The sequence below is a fragment of the Perca flavescens genome, chromosome 3, assembly GCF_004354835.1.
Source record: "Perca flavescens isolate YP-PL-M2 chromosome 3, PFLA_1.0, whole genome shotgun sequence".
NCBI classification, from domain to species: Eukaryota; Metazoa; Chordata; class Actinopteri; order Perciformes; family Percidae; genus Perca; species Perca flavescens.
Genome location: NC_041333.1, coordinates 13,064,294 through 13,082,421, shown reverse-complemented (window position 1 = coordinate 13,082,421; position 18,128 = coordinate 13,064,294). Strand labels below are relative to the sequence as shown.

Genomic DNA, 18,128 nt, shown 5'->3' with positions numbered 1-18,128 from the left:
ACCAATAAGAGGAGTGGGCGTTCTTGCGTGATTTGTAATGATGCATTTTGGTACGCTTAGATTTTTCCAGGTGTGAAACCAAACCAAACCAAAGCAAGGGCAAATCGCTCCAAGTTTACAAACTCACCAACTAATTCGGACCAAAGCAAACAAACTACAGGTGTGAAAACGCCCATAGAGGGCTATGCCTATACTCATAGAATCTGGAGTTACAAAATAGTTTGTTTTGACTTTCGAAATGAATGAAGGATTTGCTGTAAAGTAGCTGTGCTCCCGTCCTCTCTAATAGAAAAGCAGGGCGGTGAGACCGACAGTACCGATAAGTCACTCACTCTCCTAGCCGACGTCAAGGCTATGAGGAGCGCTGTTGTCAGGAACAACATTCTGAGAGAGATTTGTGCCAGAGGCTCAAAAGGGGAACCCCCGAGCCTGGAGCACTGGGATTAAATCCCATAAAGGTGCTAGAGAAAGCACAACAGGTTTCTGTCGTCTGATCCCCTTCAACAAACACTTCAGTAAGTGATGCGCAAAACCCCCATCTCTCTCTGTAAGGTTTAGCCCCATGGTGGAAGGAGGAGACATGGACTCAGGAGTTCTTCACCGGTTGCTTTGATTTATTTCTCCCCCATTCACGGGGAAAGTGCGGTAGTGCCTGGATGAATTATTACAAAAATATATCAAGAATAGCAAAAACAAGGAAACTAAGTACAAACTATTTAAATTATCATACTAAACAAATATAATAATAAACAATATAAAAGCCTAAATCAGGCCCGGACTATTGGACTATTGGACTATTGGACTATTGGATTATAGCACCTGCACCTGCACCTGCACCTGTACCTGCACCTGCACCTGCACCCTTCCAGGCCAAAACTGTTCTGTCCCGAGGAGCCTCTGCCTCCTTCCTTTATACCTGAAGCCCCTTCTACAAGACAAACCAAAGTTAATTGGAAATCAATCAACCCCATCATGTTACCTCAACATTCCAAAACATTTCTGGCTACATCAATACACAAGATACCAACTATAAAACCAGAAATTAAATGTTACATGCTGAACAAGCTTCTCAAAAACAGAAAACTTTAGACACTCCAGTACAGAGGGTGGGGGGGGGTACTGGCTTACACTTGGACTGTTCGAGGTCCTCCCCCCCTATAAATTACTTCGGACTCTGTCTATTCCTGTTTGCCGCTTCGACCCAGCTCCCTGCTTGAAAATGAGAACAGGTGAATGAGACATTTTGATGACTTGGGTAAATCCATTAACCTAAAATAAATGACTTGAAATTAACTGTGTATGTGTCGTATTTATCAAATCATGCTTTCTACTCTTTCAACTAGTACTTCAATACATTGAAAGGAAATAACATGAATTGACAAGCCATGTGTCCATTGATGCTAGCCCACATGCTAATGGTAATGCTAATGCTACCAGTCATATGCTAATGCTCATGCTAGGGTTAGCTTAGCATGAGGACCAATGCTACCACTGTCTTAAATGAAGGCATGGGGTAACCCCATGACACTCTCCACAGTCCTTGTGGCACGATAAAAAAAGGCCACAACATACGCTTTAAAAACTTAGCCAAATCATTATCCAGCAGTGTCTGAGGGTAGGTTACCACAAGGTGGTGTCCGAGCTTTCCTCCACACACCATCGCTGGAAAGTGAACTGGCGTCAAGCGTAACACGCTGAATGAATAAGGCCGCTAGTCATTTCGTGACTTAAGATATGTGTATTCACATACAGCATATTGGCCCACACAGTGGGCTCTGCTGCTACAGATCAACATACCCGATTCAACCACAGGGTGGAGCTGTTGCCTAAGTAGCGCAAAGAAACACCCTAACCTCTCTAAGCGCTCCTGTTCAGCGGCCAGGGCAACAACCATTGGCTTATCACTGTGGCGTGGGAGATCGCACAGTCCAGCTGCGACAGTGCGTCCCTGTGCCATATGGCAGCTGTCATGAGGATGACGTCCCTCCGGGTCAGGAACCATGGTGCCCTTGTGTGTTCTAGTGTCACAGGAACGACAGCCAGGCTCTCTTCCTGAAATCGAGCCAGGAGACGAGGAGTCAGGGGGACAGGGGTAAAAGCGAGACCAGTCTCGCGCCTTCATAGAGAACCACATTGCACACTGTGCATTCTCTGGTGAGGCGAACACATCCACTTTCGCCCTCCCAACCTGTTCCACAGCATCTGAACAACCATGGGATCTAATTTCCGCTTGTTCTGAGAGGGACTCCCCGTGACATCAGGTCTGCCGCTGTCATGTTGTCTGTTCTTATCGACATGTCTACCTGAAAGACTCAGGGCAAAATGTTTCCGCACTTATGGAGAGATGGAGCATTTCCCCATCTCCCCCCAGAACCTGGGACACAGGTGTGTCACAGTGTTTGTAGATGTTGCACAGCCTCCACTATGTGGAGTGCAGCTCTCCCTGAGGGTGTCATAAGGATTAGGTTGTCCAACAGAACCATGATCCCCTCTGTGTAATGGCTGAAAAAACGCCTTGATACATTTGGAGGGTGTACGATGGGCTAGAGAGTAGCCGAATGTCTATTGAACTCCCAGGAAGGAGAAGCACAGGAATTGTGTTTGGGGATGACCGGAATGTGAACGTGCCCTCAGTTCGATGGAGGTGAACCAATCACTGGGCGCACACACTGCGATATGGAAAAAACGCAGTGAGAATTCTGACGAATTATGACCCTTTTGGCTTTCCATACCATGTATGTGCATGTACGACACTCAGCATGTGGAACGATTGCTCCAGGATGCACTGGTTGGACAAAGACAGGTCCATCGGTCTCAACCCTCCCGTTTGCTCCTGTTTGAGGAAATAACGGGAGTAAAAACCTTTCATTTTCCTCCTCTGGAGAGACAAGGGAGATTAGGCTATAGCATATTTTTCCAGCAGCTCCGCCAGCTCTGACATCAGAGCTGTTATCTGAACTTGAGCTGGCGAACTGAAGCTTATAGCCATTTGTGATTGGCTTCAACATCAATGTGTTCATCATGGGTAACATGCTTTTCCACACAGCACAGCATTTTGAGAGCGGACACGCGCATGTCTGTGTGTTGTTTGTTTACATAGAGCAGTGAGTATTGTGCCCTCCCAGCCGCTGTGTGAAGCAATTTGTTTGTTTCTCACAAGCCATGGTAGGGTGGCTCCAAGAACGGCGTTTAAAACGCCCTGAGAATTGTGACGTATTATGACCCTTTTGGCTTTCCTTACACAGAGTTGAAAATGCGACTGCTGTCAAACTACCACACAAAGACATAATGCTGGGGATATATGGCGGGGTCAGCAAACGAAATGTGTATTCGGATCAGAGTACCGATAACAAGGCCTGCTAAGGCGGGGGGGGACTCAGGACTCTCTTAGTCTTAGGCTTAGCGGTCACGCCGTTCTAAGCCATGGCGTGGTGTTTTGCGCTGCGGTCACCTATTCGTCAGTGAAGTGAGCATGGAACTGGTATCAGGGAGATGGCAGTGTGGGCTTCCGTCGGCCTTCGGAAGCAAGATGGAGGCCAGGCTTTGCCGCAAGATGGAGGCCAGGCTTTGCCGCAAGATGGAGGCCAGGCTTTGCCGCAGTGGCGGGGCCGCTGGGAACTACGTGTCCGTGTCGCCTTGGACCCTGGTGAATGGTGCATAGCTACACATTGTCCCCTTAGGGAAATTTGTCTGGGACTCAAAAGCTGCACACATAAATGAATGACTAAACAACTAAGTTGTATTGACGAAATCAAATCATGGGATGTGTATTTGCAAAATGTATTTACATAATAAGCAAGATGGACTTTAATTTTGCAATAATAAAACAAAAACAAAAGGCAAACATTGAACATTTTGATCATTAACATTATGTTTAACATTACATAATGTCCTGCTTGTCACGTTTCCTAAAGTCGCTTTCTTTTTTAACCGTCCCATTATTCCCACGTGTCACGGAAGCGTAAGCCCACCCACGACCTTTTCCTAAACCCAACCGTCCCGTTCTTCCCGCGTGTCACAGAAATGTAAGCCCACCCACGACCTTTTCCTTAACATAACTGCAAAAGGGACGGCAATAGTCCTGACCAAGCACGTTTAGTTAAAGCACGTTATATGACGCTAAAGGAGACTTTTAGCATCAAAAACAACGACAAAGGCACCTGACCTAGCATCCATATTTTACAAGATGGGAGTGAGAACCTGTTGTATATTAACATAATTCAATTGATGTATGTTATGTCCTCTCTTCCTTCATCTTGTAAATTACGGAGAAAGTTTCATCTTAATGAAATGCACAAGCCTGGAGATGTGGTTCTTGGTGGGCTGTTTGAGGTCCACTACACCTCTGTCTTCCCTGAGCGGACATTTATCTCAGAGCCAGAACAGCCCAGATGTAAAGGGTAAGTTTCACACACATGCAGCAGACAGCATGGGTCTGTCCAAACTACACTCTGTTCAAGCTGCTTTGTGTATTTATGGTAAGTGGTGAGTGATACACATTTGTATGACAGTTTTAGTGATACTTTTGAAACATCAAGATGCAGCTGTAAAAAGTATATTATTACAACACAGATTTAGATTTTTTTTTTTTGCAAATATATATCCAGTTCTCAGGGTGACATATTTCTTTTTAGTGGTTAACAGTGACATTTTGTGTGTTAGCTTTGACACTCTAGGGTTCAGGCATGCCATGACCATGGCCTTTGCTATTGATGAGATCAACAAGAACTCCAACCTGCTACCTAATGTGACTCTGGGATACAGTCTTTACGATAACTGCGGGGCACTTATTGTTGGATTCAGAGGTGCATTATTACTGGCAAGTGGTCGAGAGGAGCAGTTTCTTCTTGAGGAGAACTGTTTAGGGACCCCTCCAGTTCTGGGGATTGTGGGTGACCACTATTCAACATTTTCTATTGCCATCTCTAATGTGCTAGGTTTATACAGAATGCCCATTGTAAGTTCCCTATCCCGTAATTTGTATTTATTCTGTAATTGAATTGATGCAATTTTTAAAAGTGCCACATTGTTGATATATGAAAACATTTAAACTGGGTCTGACTTTTAAGAGATGGGTAACTTGAGTTAATCTGTATGTTTCTTTACAGGTAAGTTATTTTGCGACATGTTCCTGTCTGAGTGATCGGCAACGTTTTCCATCCTTCTTTAGAACAATCCCAAGTGATGCTTTCCAGGTGAAACTCCATTAGCAAGATTAAGAACTGCAAAAATATGTTTTAAAAGCAGTACAGAAAGCTTGTGAAAGCTTGTGGAAATTAGTTAAAGACTTACCTTTTAAACAAGCTTTTAGTTGACCTGTCTGCACTTTTTTCTTTATGTATTACTTTGTAATTTTAATGGTGTATTGTGTTTTTAACGTGTATCATCTTGTATGTTTTATGTAAAGCACTTTGTGATTTCTATATGTGATAAACGCTGTATAAATACATTTTACTTATTTACTTTCTTACTTAAGATTAAATGTGATTACATTGTGAAACTCAAATAAATAATACAATGAGTTACATTAACTAAAGTTAGTTGTGTATTTTATGTTAAAGTGCTCATATTATGCGTTTTGGCTTTTTCCCTTTCCTTTATTGTGTTATATATCTTTTTTGTGCACGTTATAGGTTTACAAAGTGGAAAAGCCCAAAGTCTACCCCAAAGGGACTTACCATCTCCAACAGAAAACACTGTTCACAAACTGCTCCAAACAGCTCTATTGACAGCTCTATTAACACACGTTATAATGCTTGCCTAGCTGCTAGCGTGGCACACCCTCATACTCTGCTTCTGACTGGCTTGTAGTGCTGACCTAGGTACTGCGCATGTGCGACTCCCAACAAAGACGGAATAGAAGTGTGATGCCTCAGTACCTGAAACGGAGAGCACAACACACAGGGTGAAAAGAGGAGCTGCAAAAAGTGCAGTACAACAAAAATATGGTGTTTTTTGAAAATTAAACCATGTAAACTTATTCTGATATAACCTCTAAATACAATTATGAACCTGAAAATTAGCATAATATGAGCACTTTAAAACAATATATTAGTCTGTCCTCTAATCCCTCTCATTCCATATATCCATTCAGGTGCGTGCTATGATTCAGATTCTAAAACACTTTGGCTGGACTTGGGTTGGCCTTCTAGTCAGTGATGATGACTATGGACGTCATGTTGCCCGATCCTTTCAATCTGACCTGGCTCAGTCTGGTGAAGGTTGTCTGGCCTACTTAGAGGTTTTGCCCTGGGACAGTGACCCGAATGAACTCATGAGGATTGTACATTTAATAAAGACATCAACAGCTCGTGTGGTCATAGTGTTTGCTCACGAGATCCACATGATTCAACTAATGGAAGAGGTTCAGATCAATTTTACATGTCTTACATTTGTGCTTATTGTTCTCATATTGCTGTAGAAAAAATACTATTTGCTTCAAAATGCAATATATTTAACAGAAGTCTAATATATACACATTTATATATAAATATGGTATATTTTCACATAATGCAATGCACAGGTGGCGAGGCAGAATGTGACAGGCCGGCAGTGGATGGCAAGTGAAACATGGACAACAGCTTCTGTACTCCAGACCCCCCATCTAATGCCTTACTTGAGCAGCACACTGGGCATTGCTATCCGTCGAGGAGAAATACCAGGGCTCAGGGACTACCTTTTACGAATAGATCCTGACCAACATGACGACAACATCTATGGAAATAACATGGTATGAGTTTAATCTTACAAATTCTTCTAAAGTTGCAAGAGTAATATATTGTAATTTTTTTAAGAATACATTTTTATACATTTCAGGTGAGACAATTTTGGGAATATACATTTCAATGTAGATTTGCACCACCTCCAGCAGGTTGGGTTGAAGCTGGGGGAGAAGTATGCACTGGACAGGAAGATATTGAACATGTGGAGACTGAGTTTTTAGATCTATCTAACCTCAGGCCTGAGTACAATGTTTACAAGGCTGTCTATGCCCTGGCGTATGCCCTCGATGAGATGCTGCGTTGTGTGCCAGGGAGAGGGCCTTTCAGCGGGCACAGCTGTGCTACTTTGCAAAGACTGGAGCCATGGCAGGTGTGATATCAGTTTACACTCCACCTGTTTATGTTTTGAAAACAGCTGCTACACCTTGAGGTACTTACGTAATGTAGGTTTGTGAGTATAGAATATAATGAAAAAAAAATGCAATCATTACATTGGTAAGCTGCGTATTTATTCTTTCTAAAGTAAAATATTTTATACAAGACATAGGAGAAAACACATTCCCATTTTGTTTTGTGCCAGCGATGTGCAAAAAAGTTAAAAATAAACAGCCTGATTTTCAGATAGTATTTAGAAACATAAAAATGTTGAGATTGTATTGCAAATTATTTGAATACTAGGATAAAGACCTTTTTTTTTTCCAGCTTGTACATTATGTGCAAAATGTCAACTTCACGACACCATTTGGTGATCAAGTGTCATTTGATGAGAATGGTGATGTCTTACCAATATATGATATCATGAACTGGCTGTGGCTCCCTGATGGAAGAATTAAAGTTCAGAATGTGGGTGAGGTTAAAGAGTCTGCTAAAGGTGAAGAACTCACACTTGATGAAGACAAAATATTCTGGAGCTTTGAATCCAGAGAGGTCATTTCTCCTTTACTGGCATTTTTTTTCTTATTTTGACTGTACATTTCAGCAGTGTTTAATGATATAGGATGACAGATTTATTTTTTCTCCCTACAGCCACAGCAGTCAGTGTGCAGCGAGAGCTGTCCTCCAGGTACCCGTATGGCCAGAAAGAAGGGGGAACCCAAGTGCTGTTTCGACTGCATCCCTTGTTCTGAGGGAAAGATAAGCAACAAGACTGGTTGGTATTCAGATTTACACATTGTATTTTGGAGACATGAAATTAATACAGTGGTATGCAAAAGTTTGGGCACCCCTGTAAATTTTGCTGATTTTCCTTTATAAATCATTGGTTGTCTGGATAAGAAATTTCAGTTAAATATATTATATAGGAGACAAAGTGAAATAAAGTTTATATGATTTATGGAAAGTGTGCAAGAATTATTTAAACTAAATTAAGCATGTGCATAAATTTAGGCACCACAAAAGAATAATTAACTCAATATTTTGTGCATCCTCCTTTTGTATAAATAACAGCCTCTAAACGCTTTCTATAGCTTCCAATTAGAGTCTGGATTAGGGCGGAAGGTATTTTGGACCATTCTTCTTTACAAAACATCTCCAGTTCAGTCAGGTTTGATGGTTTCCGAGCATGGACAGCCCGCTTTAAAATCACACCACAAATTTTCAATAATATTCAGGTCTGGGGACTGAGATGGCCATTCCAGAACGTTGTACTTGTTCCTCTGCATGAATGGCTTAGTAGAATTTGAGCAGTGTTTAGGGTCGTTGTCTTGTTGAAATATCCAGCCCCGGCGCAACTTCAACTTTGTCACTGATTCCTGGACATTGTTCTCCGGAATCTGCTAATATTGAGTGGAATCCATGCGACCCTCAACTTTAACAAGATTCCCAGTCCCTGCATTGGCCACACAGCCCCACAGCATGATTGAACCACCACCACATTTTTCTGTAGGTAGCAAGTGATTTTCTTGGAATGCTGTGTTCTTTTTCCGCCATGCATAACGCCCCTTGTTTTGCCCAAATAACTATTTTAGTTTCATCAGTCCACAGCACCTTATTCCAAAATGAAGCTGGCTTGTCCATATGTGCTTTAGCATACCTCAAGCAACACCGTTTGTGGCGTGTGAAGAGAAAAGGCTTTTTCCGCATTACTCGTCCATGCAGCATCGCAGTTGAACGATGCACAGTGACAACATCTGCAGCAAGATGATGTTGTAGGTCTTTGGAGCTGGTCTGTGGGTTGACTGTGTTCTCACCATCCTGCACCTCTGCTTATCTGAGATTTTTCTTGGTCTGCCACTTCGGGCCTTAACTAGAACTGTGCCTCTGGTCTTCCAATTCCTCACAATGTTCCTCACATTTGAAACTGAGAGCTTAAATCTCTGAGACAGCTTTCTGTATCCTTCCCCTAAACCATGATGTTGAACAATCTTTGTTTTCAGGTCATCTGAGAGTTGTTTTGAGGCTCCCATGTTGCCACTCTTCAGAGAAGATGCAAAGAGGAGAAATACTTACAATTGGCCTCCTTAAATACCCTTTCTCATGATTGGATTCACCTGTGTATGGAGGTCAAGGGTCGCTGAGGTTACCAAACCAATTTTGAGTTCTAATAATTAGTGCTAAAGGTATTGAAATCAATAAAATGACAAGGGTGCCTAAATTTATGCACATGCCTAATTTAGTTTAAATAATTCTTGCACACTTTCCATAAATCATATAAACTTTATTTCACTTCTCAAATATCACTGTGTTTGTCTCCTATATGATAAATTTAACTGAAATTTCTTATCCATACAACCAATGATTTATAAAGGAAAATCATGAAACTTTACAGGGGTGCCCAAACTTTTGCATACCACTGTATGTACCTCACCTTTCCCTTTTTGTCAGACTCCATGGAGTGCATCAGTTGCCCAGAGGACTTCTGGTCCAGCCCCCAGCGTGACCACTGTGTTCCTAAGAAAACTGAGTTCCTTTCCTACTATGAGCCTCTCGGTATCTTTTTGACAACCACCTCATTGCTAGGCACATTTATCTGTGCTGTTGTCCTTGTAATCTTCACCTATCATCGTAGTACACCCATGGTACGCGCCAACAATTCAGAGCTGAGTTTCCTTCTCTTGGTGTCGCTTAAACTATGTTTCCTATGTTCACTGCTGTTTATGGGACGTCCAAGTCTGTGGACATGCCAGTTAAGACATGCAGCATTTGGGATCAGCTTTGTGCTTTGTGTCTCATGTATTTTGGTGAAAACCATGGTGGTTCTGGCTGTGTTCAAGGCCTCCAAGCCAGGAGGAAGAGCCAGTCTCAAGTGGTTTGGTGCTGTGCAGCAGAGAGGAACAGTTTTAGTTCTTACCTGCATTCAGGCAGCAATCTGCACTGCTTGGATTGTCTCTGCCTCACCAGCTCCTCATAAAAACACTCAATACCACAATGACAAGATAGTTTATGAGTGTGTAGTTGGCTCCACAGTTGGTTTTGCAGTGTTAATGGGTTATATTGGATTACTGGCTATCATTAGCTTCCTGTTAGCATTTCTGGCGAGAAATCTTCCAGATAATTTCAATGAGGCAAAACTCATCACTTTCAGCATGCTGATCTTCTGTGCTGTGTGGGTTGCCTTTGTCCCTGCTTATATCAACTCCCCAGGCAAATATGCAGATGCAGTTGAGGTATTTGCCATCCTAGCCTCCAGTTTTGGCCTCTTGGTGGCACTGTTTGGACCCAAATGTTACACAATCCTGCTGAGACCAGAGAAAAACACAAAGAAAGCAATCATGGGCCGAGGAACCACCAAGTCATAAAAAACAGCACTCAGAGTAAATGTACCAATTTTTCTGATTCACTCTGTATTTTGCTTTCAATAAATCAAAAAAGAAGCAATGAAAAAATGTTAATAAAAATGAGTCTTACAATATTATTGCAGTTTTTGCCTGATCTTTTATTTAAAAAAGTGTTTCCTTCCTCTGCTCTTTACCAACTGCATTTTCATCACATCCCTTCTTCTTTCTTGGTCCCAAAAGGTCATCCTTACCCTTACTAAAAAAAAAAAAAAACGTGAAATGAAATCTTCCACATGTGAAAAGCTTAATTTTATATGTGAAGTGAAACATTTTACATGTGAAAGAAAATGTCACCTTTGGAAATTACATGTTTATCTTAAAAAACACATGTAAAAAGAGACTGCACATTTTTAACTTTACATGTGAACGCAAGGCTTAAAGAACTCCGGGCAATTTTTACGGTAATCTTGATAACTATAAATATGCGAGACCTGTCAATAGAAAACAAAAACAAGCCGAATCGGTATACAAATAGACAAGGAACTGCTGCGTGATGATTATTACTGAAGCCTGGCTGAAGATACTCACTCATCCCAGACAGTCTAGCAGCTAACAGGGTAGGTGAATTTAAACAATGTCTGAGTTGAAAATGCATCTTGTTGTCATGGCATAAAGGGCATAAAGGCACTCTTTATCTTATGCCCCCATAACTGCCGTTTTAGCTAAGTGGGAGCTCTGGGCATTAGCTGCAGCAGCTCTGTGTTGCTAGCACCGATTTGGCTCATTTTTTGTTTTATATTGACAGGTCTCGCATATTTATAGTTATCAAGATTACCGTAAAAATTGCCCAGAGTTCTCCTTTAAAGAGCCCCTATTATACTCATTTTCAGCGTCATACTCGTCTAGAATAGGTTTACATGCTTTGATCTTCAAAAAAAATTATTATGTTTCTCATACTGCCCATTGCTGCAGCTCCTTTATCTGAAACACTCTGTCTGAGCTCTTGGCCCACCTTCCTGAAAAGCCCAGTATGCTCTGATGAGTCAACACCCTGAGTCTGTTGTGATTGGTCAACCAAATTCAAACAAGTCACTGCTTTGTCAGGCAGCACCAATGGGCAGGACATTTGAAAAACCAAGCTGGCTTTTGACAATGACATCATTAATTGAGGAATTTCAAACAGTAATGTGGGCAAGCCATTTTACAGCAGTTAAGAATAAGTGCTGTCTGTGGGAGAGAAAGCTCCATTTGGAGTGTGTTTTTTTCACATGTGAAACTAAATTTCACATTTGGAAATGATGTGTTTCTAACTAACTAACTATTAACAAACTAGTAACTATTAAACTATTAACTGACAAACTATTAACTAAGTTTTAACTAACTATTGACTATCTTTAATTTAAGTTACTATTAACTAATATCTACTTATAGAGATGCTTTGCTGATTTCAATCCAGCTCTGTGTCATGCCAGTGTGTTTAGATAAACGATATATGACACAATTGTAATGGTCTCATGAAAGCTAATGTAAAAACCAACTACATATAACATTTTAATCTAGTGTTAACAAATTAAGCTTTATGCTTTTTAAGTTTGATAATTAGTCCTGTGATGACAATATTATGTCTAGGTTAATGTCAAGTTGTCATAACAAAAGCATTGACAGATTATATTGTCTTACTCAATGTGAAGTTGTCATGACCCAGACATGTTTCTCTTAGTTAACGTAAAGTTGTCTTAATAAAAACATCTCAAACAATGCTAACTTTGCATCAAAAGTGTCATCATTTACAAAATGACATCAAATGACAACAGTCATAAGCATTCTTAAAGACTATCATATTCATTATATGTTTCATGTCATTGTTATGATGGTGCCATCTACACCCCTTCAAGTAAAGTGCTACTAATGCTTTTTTGGGTTTGGGTCTGACAGTGCCTTTGTTTGAACAGATGCAATATGTATTATGTTTTAAGAGATGCAATATTTGTGCTACATTTAAGGTAAGGGGGAATAGAACTGAGTAAATTAATCCTGCCTGGAAAATTAAGTGCATGCACTCACTATTAATGCGTTTATAAATAAGTAAATAAAGCACCATTACAGGTTTCTGCCTGTAATCATAAAAATACAGTTACCAAATCTATAACAATGAAAATGGGACAGACAAAGGTCTAACAGGGAAACCTGTCTTACACACATGTTTCTGCAGAACTGATCATATCTAATAGCTGTCAAGTTATTGTAGGTGCCAACCAGATACAATAGCCCTCCATCAAACAGACTCAATGCAAGGGAAGATGCATTATTTCTCTGTATGTCTTGGTATGCTGCCACCATCTAGTGGACATTCTCACTGTTGATTTGAGCATTTGGTGAGTTTGATTTAGTAGGATTGGCACATTCAAATTTTGGATTATACTTAGACTATGAAGTGGCTCTTTTGGTTAAATTGCAGAGTAATTTGGAAGATCACTATTTAAAAATAAGGCAAGTAGATGTTTTACTGGAAGGTTAAAGAGTCTTTATCGACAACTTAATATTAAAGTCCATTTTATGACATAAAAAAAAAAGATATAATACAATGTGACTATATGACTTATTTAAATTTCAGTAGACATCAGTCATAGTGCTTATCCTTAAATTTGGTTTGGAAAGGCTGCTTAAATGGCTTTGGTGAGATATTATTAAAAGTGCACAAATTAATAAAGTCTAAAATAAAAATCTATCTCAAATGAAATGCATATTCAGCCCTGCCCCTGCTTTTGCTTGTGCACTCATGGGTGGAGTACAAGAATAAACAATACTGTAAGTCAATAAAAGGGGTTGACACTGGGTACGAAAAGGGGTAAGCAGGAGTAAAGTCATGTGGGCATTTTTTTATGTCAACTTGCTCATGTATTTCATGTTGTTGTATTCCTACTTTTCTTCTGCTGTGCCCTCCCCTCTTTATTCCACCTCCTGCCAGTTACAGGGACAGTTTCACCTAAATGGGATGCACAAGGCTGGAGATGTGGTTCTGGGTGGGGTGTTTCAGATCCACTTCTTTTCTGTCTTTCCTGACCAGACTTTTATCTCAGAGCCACAGCAGCCTACCTGCAATGGGTGAGTATGTCAGGGAAAAAGCAAAAATCAGGAACTAAGGGAAATCAATCACATTAGTACACTGTATGTTAATATAATAGGATATTACTTTGACAGAATTACAATGGGCATTTATGCCATTTTAGACATATCACTTTTTCAGTATCCTTTATCTTTAATTCAAATAGACTATTGTAATAATTGTTGCTATTCAACTGGCTTAATTGTTTGCAAAATCAGTAACTGTGCAACATGTATATATCAGCACAGTTACTGTATCATGTTGTATTTTCCAACAGTGGTATTTTTGTGTTAGTTTTGATGTTCTAGGATTCAGGCAGGCTCAGACCATGGCCTTTGCTATTGATGAGATCAACAGAAACTCCAACCTGCTACCTAATGTGACTCTTGGATACAGTCTTTATGATAACTGCCTCAAACTAGGAATCGGATTACGTGCAGCGTTGTCATTAGCCAGTGGTCAAGAAGAGAAGGTTGTATTAGACGAGACCTGTGTAGGAACCCCTCCAATCCTAGGGATTGTGGGTGATTCTTCCTCTACGAGTTCTATTGCCATCTCCACTGTCTATGGTTTGTACAGAGTACCTCTGGTAAGTTTTCTGCCATCATTCTTTTGGATCATGTTCATTTATTTTAAAAATGTAATTTCACTTGCAAACATGGACTAATCAATCTTAAAATTTTGAAAAAGCTGATAAAAGGCTTTGAATGTTTTTAGGATGTGCAGTCTGTGTCTTTCACAGGTGAGTTATTTTGCCACATGTTCGTGCATGAGTGACCGGCAAAAGTTTCCATCCTTCTTTAGGACCATTCCAAGTGATGCTTTCCAGGTGACCATCAATCAGCAAAATAAAAAGCATGTGAACTCAAACATACCCTAGAAAGAACATAGGCTATTGCAATGAAAAAAATGCCTGTCACATTCTGTGTGCCATTGATTGATCTGTTTGTTCTCAGCTAACAAAGCTGAAATGCAATAATTAAACATGGTTGAGTATGGAACTTGTTTAGCATGTTCCCAATGAAAGACTATTCCAGCCTGTGCACTAATTCCTTTACTCTGTATTTACTTAGGTGCGTGCTATGATTCAGATTCTCATTCTCTTTGGCTGGACTTGGACAGGTCTGCTGGTCAGTGACGATGACTATGGACTCCACGCTGCCCAATCCTTCCAATCTGACCTGGTTCAGACTGGTGGAGGTTGTCTGGCCTACTTAGAGGTTTTGCCATGGGGCAACGACCAAGCTGAACTAAGGAGGATTGTGGATGTGATGAGGAAATCTACAGCTCGTGTGGTCATTGTGTTTGCACATGAGAGTCACATGATTAACCTCATGGAAGAGGTTAGGTTTGGAATACAACTTCATTAAAACTTCTTATAATTATACAACTTAATGTTTTAATTGTCAAACTGAAATATTTAAGTTATAATAATAAAATGTTGTCTTATAACAAATATATTTAATTGAATAATTACTCCTCATGACAGTATGAATTTATATATTTCATATACATTTTGCTTTAAAAAATATATATAATTTGGATAACGCAATGCACAGGTGGTGAAGCAGAATGTGACAGGCCTGCAGTGGATGGCTAGTGAAGCCTGGACATCAGCTGCTGTGCTGCAGACCCCCCAGCTAATGCCATACTTGGGTGGCACTCTGGGCATTGCCATCCGTCGAGGAGAAATACCAGGGTTCAGGGACTTCCTGTTACAAATACGTCCTGACCTACAACACAACAACAGCTATGGAAATAGCATTGTGAGTTAAACCTTGCAATCTGATCTGTTATTGGTAAGAATAATACAATATATTGTCATTATTTATAACACACCATTTGAATACATTTCAGGTAAATCAGTTTTGGGAAGACACATTTCAGTGTAGATTTGCACCACCTCCAACAGGTTGGGTGGAAGCTGGGGGAGCACTATGCACTGGAAATGAAGATCTAGAGAATGTGGAGACTGACTTGTTGGACATTTCAAATCTCAGGTCAGAGTATAACGTGTACAAGGCTGTGTATGCCCTGGCATATGCTGTTGATGACATGCTGCAGTGTGAGCCTGGGAGAGGGCCTTTCAGCGGACACAGCTGTGGCAATTTGCAAAGACTGGAGCCATGGCAGGTGTGATATCAGTTTATACTCCACCTGTTTATGTGAATATATCATATTATTTACTATTTATTGAACAGTAGCATTAAGGATATAGGATTTTAAAGCTATGGGATTACTAATCTTAAAGTGCACAGTAGAGAGCTAAAAGGATGTTTCAGCAGTGGATAGTATTATCAGTTCAGAGACAATGTCTTGTCACTGGGTATACAGTATTATCAGTGATTTGACTTTACTTTTTACTATGCTTTGTTGGAATTGTTAATATTTTCACATGTTCATACAGTAAGTGTAGTATGCAGTTTGGTTAATGAATATTAGGTGCCACTGTGTTCACCATGGTCATATAATATTTTTTGGTCTCTTATTCTGATATTCACAGCTTGTGTATTACTTGGAAAAAGTCAACTTCACGACACCATTTGGTGATCAAGTGTCATTTGACGAGAATGGTGATGCCTTACCAATATATGATATCATGAACTGGCTGTGGCTCCCTGATGGAACAACTAAAGTACAGAATGTGGGTGCAGTTAAAGAGTCATTCAAAGGTGAAGAACTCATACTTGATGAAGACAAAATCTTCTGGAACTTTGAATCCAAACAGGTTACTTCTGATTTTTCAGACACCTTTTTTTGTGTCCCAACAATAAGTCATTTTAGCAGTGGGAAGTAGTGTAAAATAAAAGATATTTGTTTTTTCTCCCTACAGCCACCCCAGTCAGTTTGCAGCAAGAGCTGTCCTCCAGGTACTCGCATGGCCAGAAAGAAGGGGGAACCAGAGTGCTGTTTCGACTGCATCCCTTGTTCTGAGGGAGAGATCAGCAATAAGACCGGTTGGTATTTATTTTTAAACATTGTACTTTGGAGACATAAAATTAAGATGTATCTCACCATCTTCCCCTTTTTTGTCAGACTCCATGGAGTGCACCAGTTGCCCAGAGGATTTCTGGTCCAGCCTCCAGCGTGACCATTGTATTCCTAAGAAAACTGAGTTCCTTTCCTACTATGAGCCTCTCGGTATCTTTTTGACAACCACCTCATTGCTAGGCACAATTATCTGTGCTGTTGTCCTGGTAATCTTTACCTATCATCGCAGTACACCTATGGTACGCGCCAACAATTCAGAGCTGAGTTTCCTGCTCTTGGTGTCACTAAAACTATGTTTCCTATGTTCACTGCTGTTTATGGGACGTCCAAGTCTGTGGACATGTCAACTAAGACATGCAGCATTTGGGATCAGCTTTGTGCTTTGTGTTTCATGTATTTTGGTGAAAACCATGGTGGTTCTGGCTGTGTTCAAGGCCTCCAAACCAGGAGGAGGAGCCAGTCTCAAGTGGTTTGGTGCTGTGCAGCAGAGAGGAACAGTTTTAGTTCTTACCTGCATTCAGGCAGCAATCTGCACTGCTTGGATTGTCTCTGCCTCACCAGCTCCTCATAAAAACACTCAATACTACAATGACAAAATATTTTATGAGTGTGTAGTTGGGTCAACAGTTGGTTTTGCAGTATTACTTGGCTATATTGGCTTGCTGGCTATCCTCAGCTTCCTGTTAGCATTTCTGGCGAGGAATCTTCCAGATAACTTCAATGAGGCCAAACTCATCACTTTCAGCATGCTGATCTTCTGTGCTGTGTGGGTTGCCTTTGTCCCTGCTTATATCAACTCCCCAGGCAAATATGCAGATGCAGTGGAGGTATTTGCCATCCTAGCCTCCAGTTTTGGCCTCTTGGTGGCACTGTTTGGACCCAAATGTTACACAATCCTGCTGAGACCAGAGAGAAACACAAAGAAAGCAATCATGGGCCGAGGAACCACCAAGTCATAAAACCAGCACTCAAAGTAAATGTAACAATTTATCTGATCCACTCTGTATTTTTCTTTCAATAATTCAAAGAAGAAGCAATGAAGAAATGTTAACAAAAAATGAGTCTTACAATATTATTGCAGTTTTTGCCTGATCTTTTATTTAAAATTCCCTATAAATTGAGAAATGAAAAAACATGTGTTTCCTTCCTCCGCTCTTTACGAATTGCATTTTCATCACATCCCTTCTTCTTTCTTCTACATGGTCCCAAAAGGTCATCCTTACCCTTACAAAAAAATGTGAAATGAAATCTTCCACATGTGAAAAGCTTAATTTTATATGTGAAGTGAAACATTTAACATGTGAAACAAAATGTCACATTTGGAAATTACATGTTTATCTTAAAATATACATGTAAAAAAAGACTGCACATTTTTAACTTTACATGTGACTGCAAAGCTTAAAGAGCCCCTATTATACTCATTGTCAGCGTTATACACAAATGAAACAAAATTTCACATTTGGAAATGATGTGTTTTTAACTAACTATTAACAAACTAGTAACTGTTAAACTATTAACTGACCAACTATTAACTAAGTTTTAACTAACTATTGACTATCTTTAATTTAAGTTACTATTAACTAATATCTACTT

At 40.2% G+C, this 18,128-nt stretch overlaps 2 protein-coding genes across 2 annotated transcripts; both read left to right on the top strand.

Moving 5' to 3' along the window:
• Positions 1 to 4,275: 4,275 nt before the first annotated feature.
• On the top strand, positions 4,276 to 10,459 carry LOC114553378 (extracellular calcium-sensing receptor). The gene is made up of 9 exons (XM_028574653.1): positions 4,276 to 4,400; positions 4,663 to 4,957; positions 5,109 to 5,195; positions 6,095 to 6,364; positions 6,524 to 6,730; positions 6,817 to 7,092; positions 7,425 to 7,649; positions 7,749 to 7,872; positions 9,546 to 10,459. Exons 1-9 carry the CDS (start codon positions 4,291 to 4,293, stop codon positions 10,457 to 10,459), a joined length of 2,508 nt encoding a protein of 835 aa, XP_028430454.1. The 5' UTR covers positions 4,276 to 4,290.
• Positions 10,460 to 13,418: 2,959 nt separating this feature from the next.
• LOC114553377 (extracellular calcium-sensing receptor) lies at positions 13,419 to 17,494 on the top strand. The gene is made up of 9 exons (XM_028574652.1): positions 13,419 to 13,543; positions 13,839 to 14,133; positions 14,287 to 14,373; positions 14,618 to 14,887; positions 15,104 to 15,310; positions 15,402 to 15,677; positions 16,048 to 16,272; positions 16,378 to 16,501; positions 16,581 to 17,494. Exons 1-9 carry the CDS (start codon positions 13,434 to 13,436, stop codon positions 17,492 to 17,494), a joined length of 2,508 nt encoding a protein of 835 aa, XP_028430453.1. The 5' UTR covers positions 13,419 to 13,433.
• The last annotated feature ends 634 nt before the right edge of the window (positions 17,495 to 18,128 follow it).

What these genes read in the sequence shown, in the direction of transcription:
- LOC114553377 (XM_028574652.1), top strand. Translation starts at nt 13,434, where the DNA reads ATGCACAAGGCTGGAGATGTGGTTCTGGGTGGGGTGTTTCAGATCCAC. An exon ending in GTTTGTACAGAGTACCTCTG is followed by an intron (nt 14,134 to 14,286) that starts GTAAGTTTTCTG and finishes TGTCTTTCACAG; the next exon opens with GTGAGTTATTTTGCCACATG. An exon ending in GGAACTTTGAATCCAAACAG is followed by an intron (nt 16,273 to 16,377) that starts GTTACTTCTGAT and finishes TTCTCCCTACAG; the next exon opens with CCACCCCAGTCAGTTTGCAG.
- LOC114553378 (XM_028574653.1), top strand. Translation starts at nt 4,291, where the DNA reads ATGCACAAGCCTGGAGATGTGGTTCTTGGTGGGCTGTTTGAGGTCCAC. An exon ending in ACATCTATGGAAATAACATG is followed by an intron (nt 6,731 to 6,816) that starts GTATGAGTTTAA and finishes TATACATTTCAG; the next exon opens with GTGAGACAATTTTGGGAATA. An exon ending in AAAGACTGGAGCCATGGCAG is followed by an intron (nt 7,093 to 7,424) that starts GTGTGATATCAG and finishes TTTTTTTTCCAG; the next exon opens with CTTGTACATTATGTGCAAAA.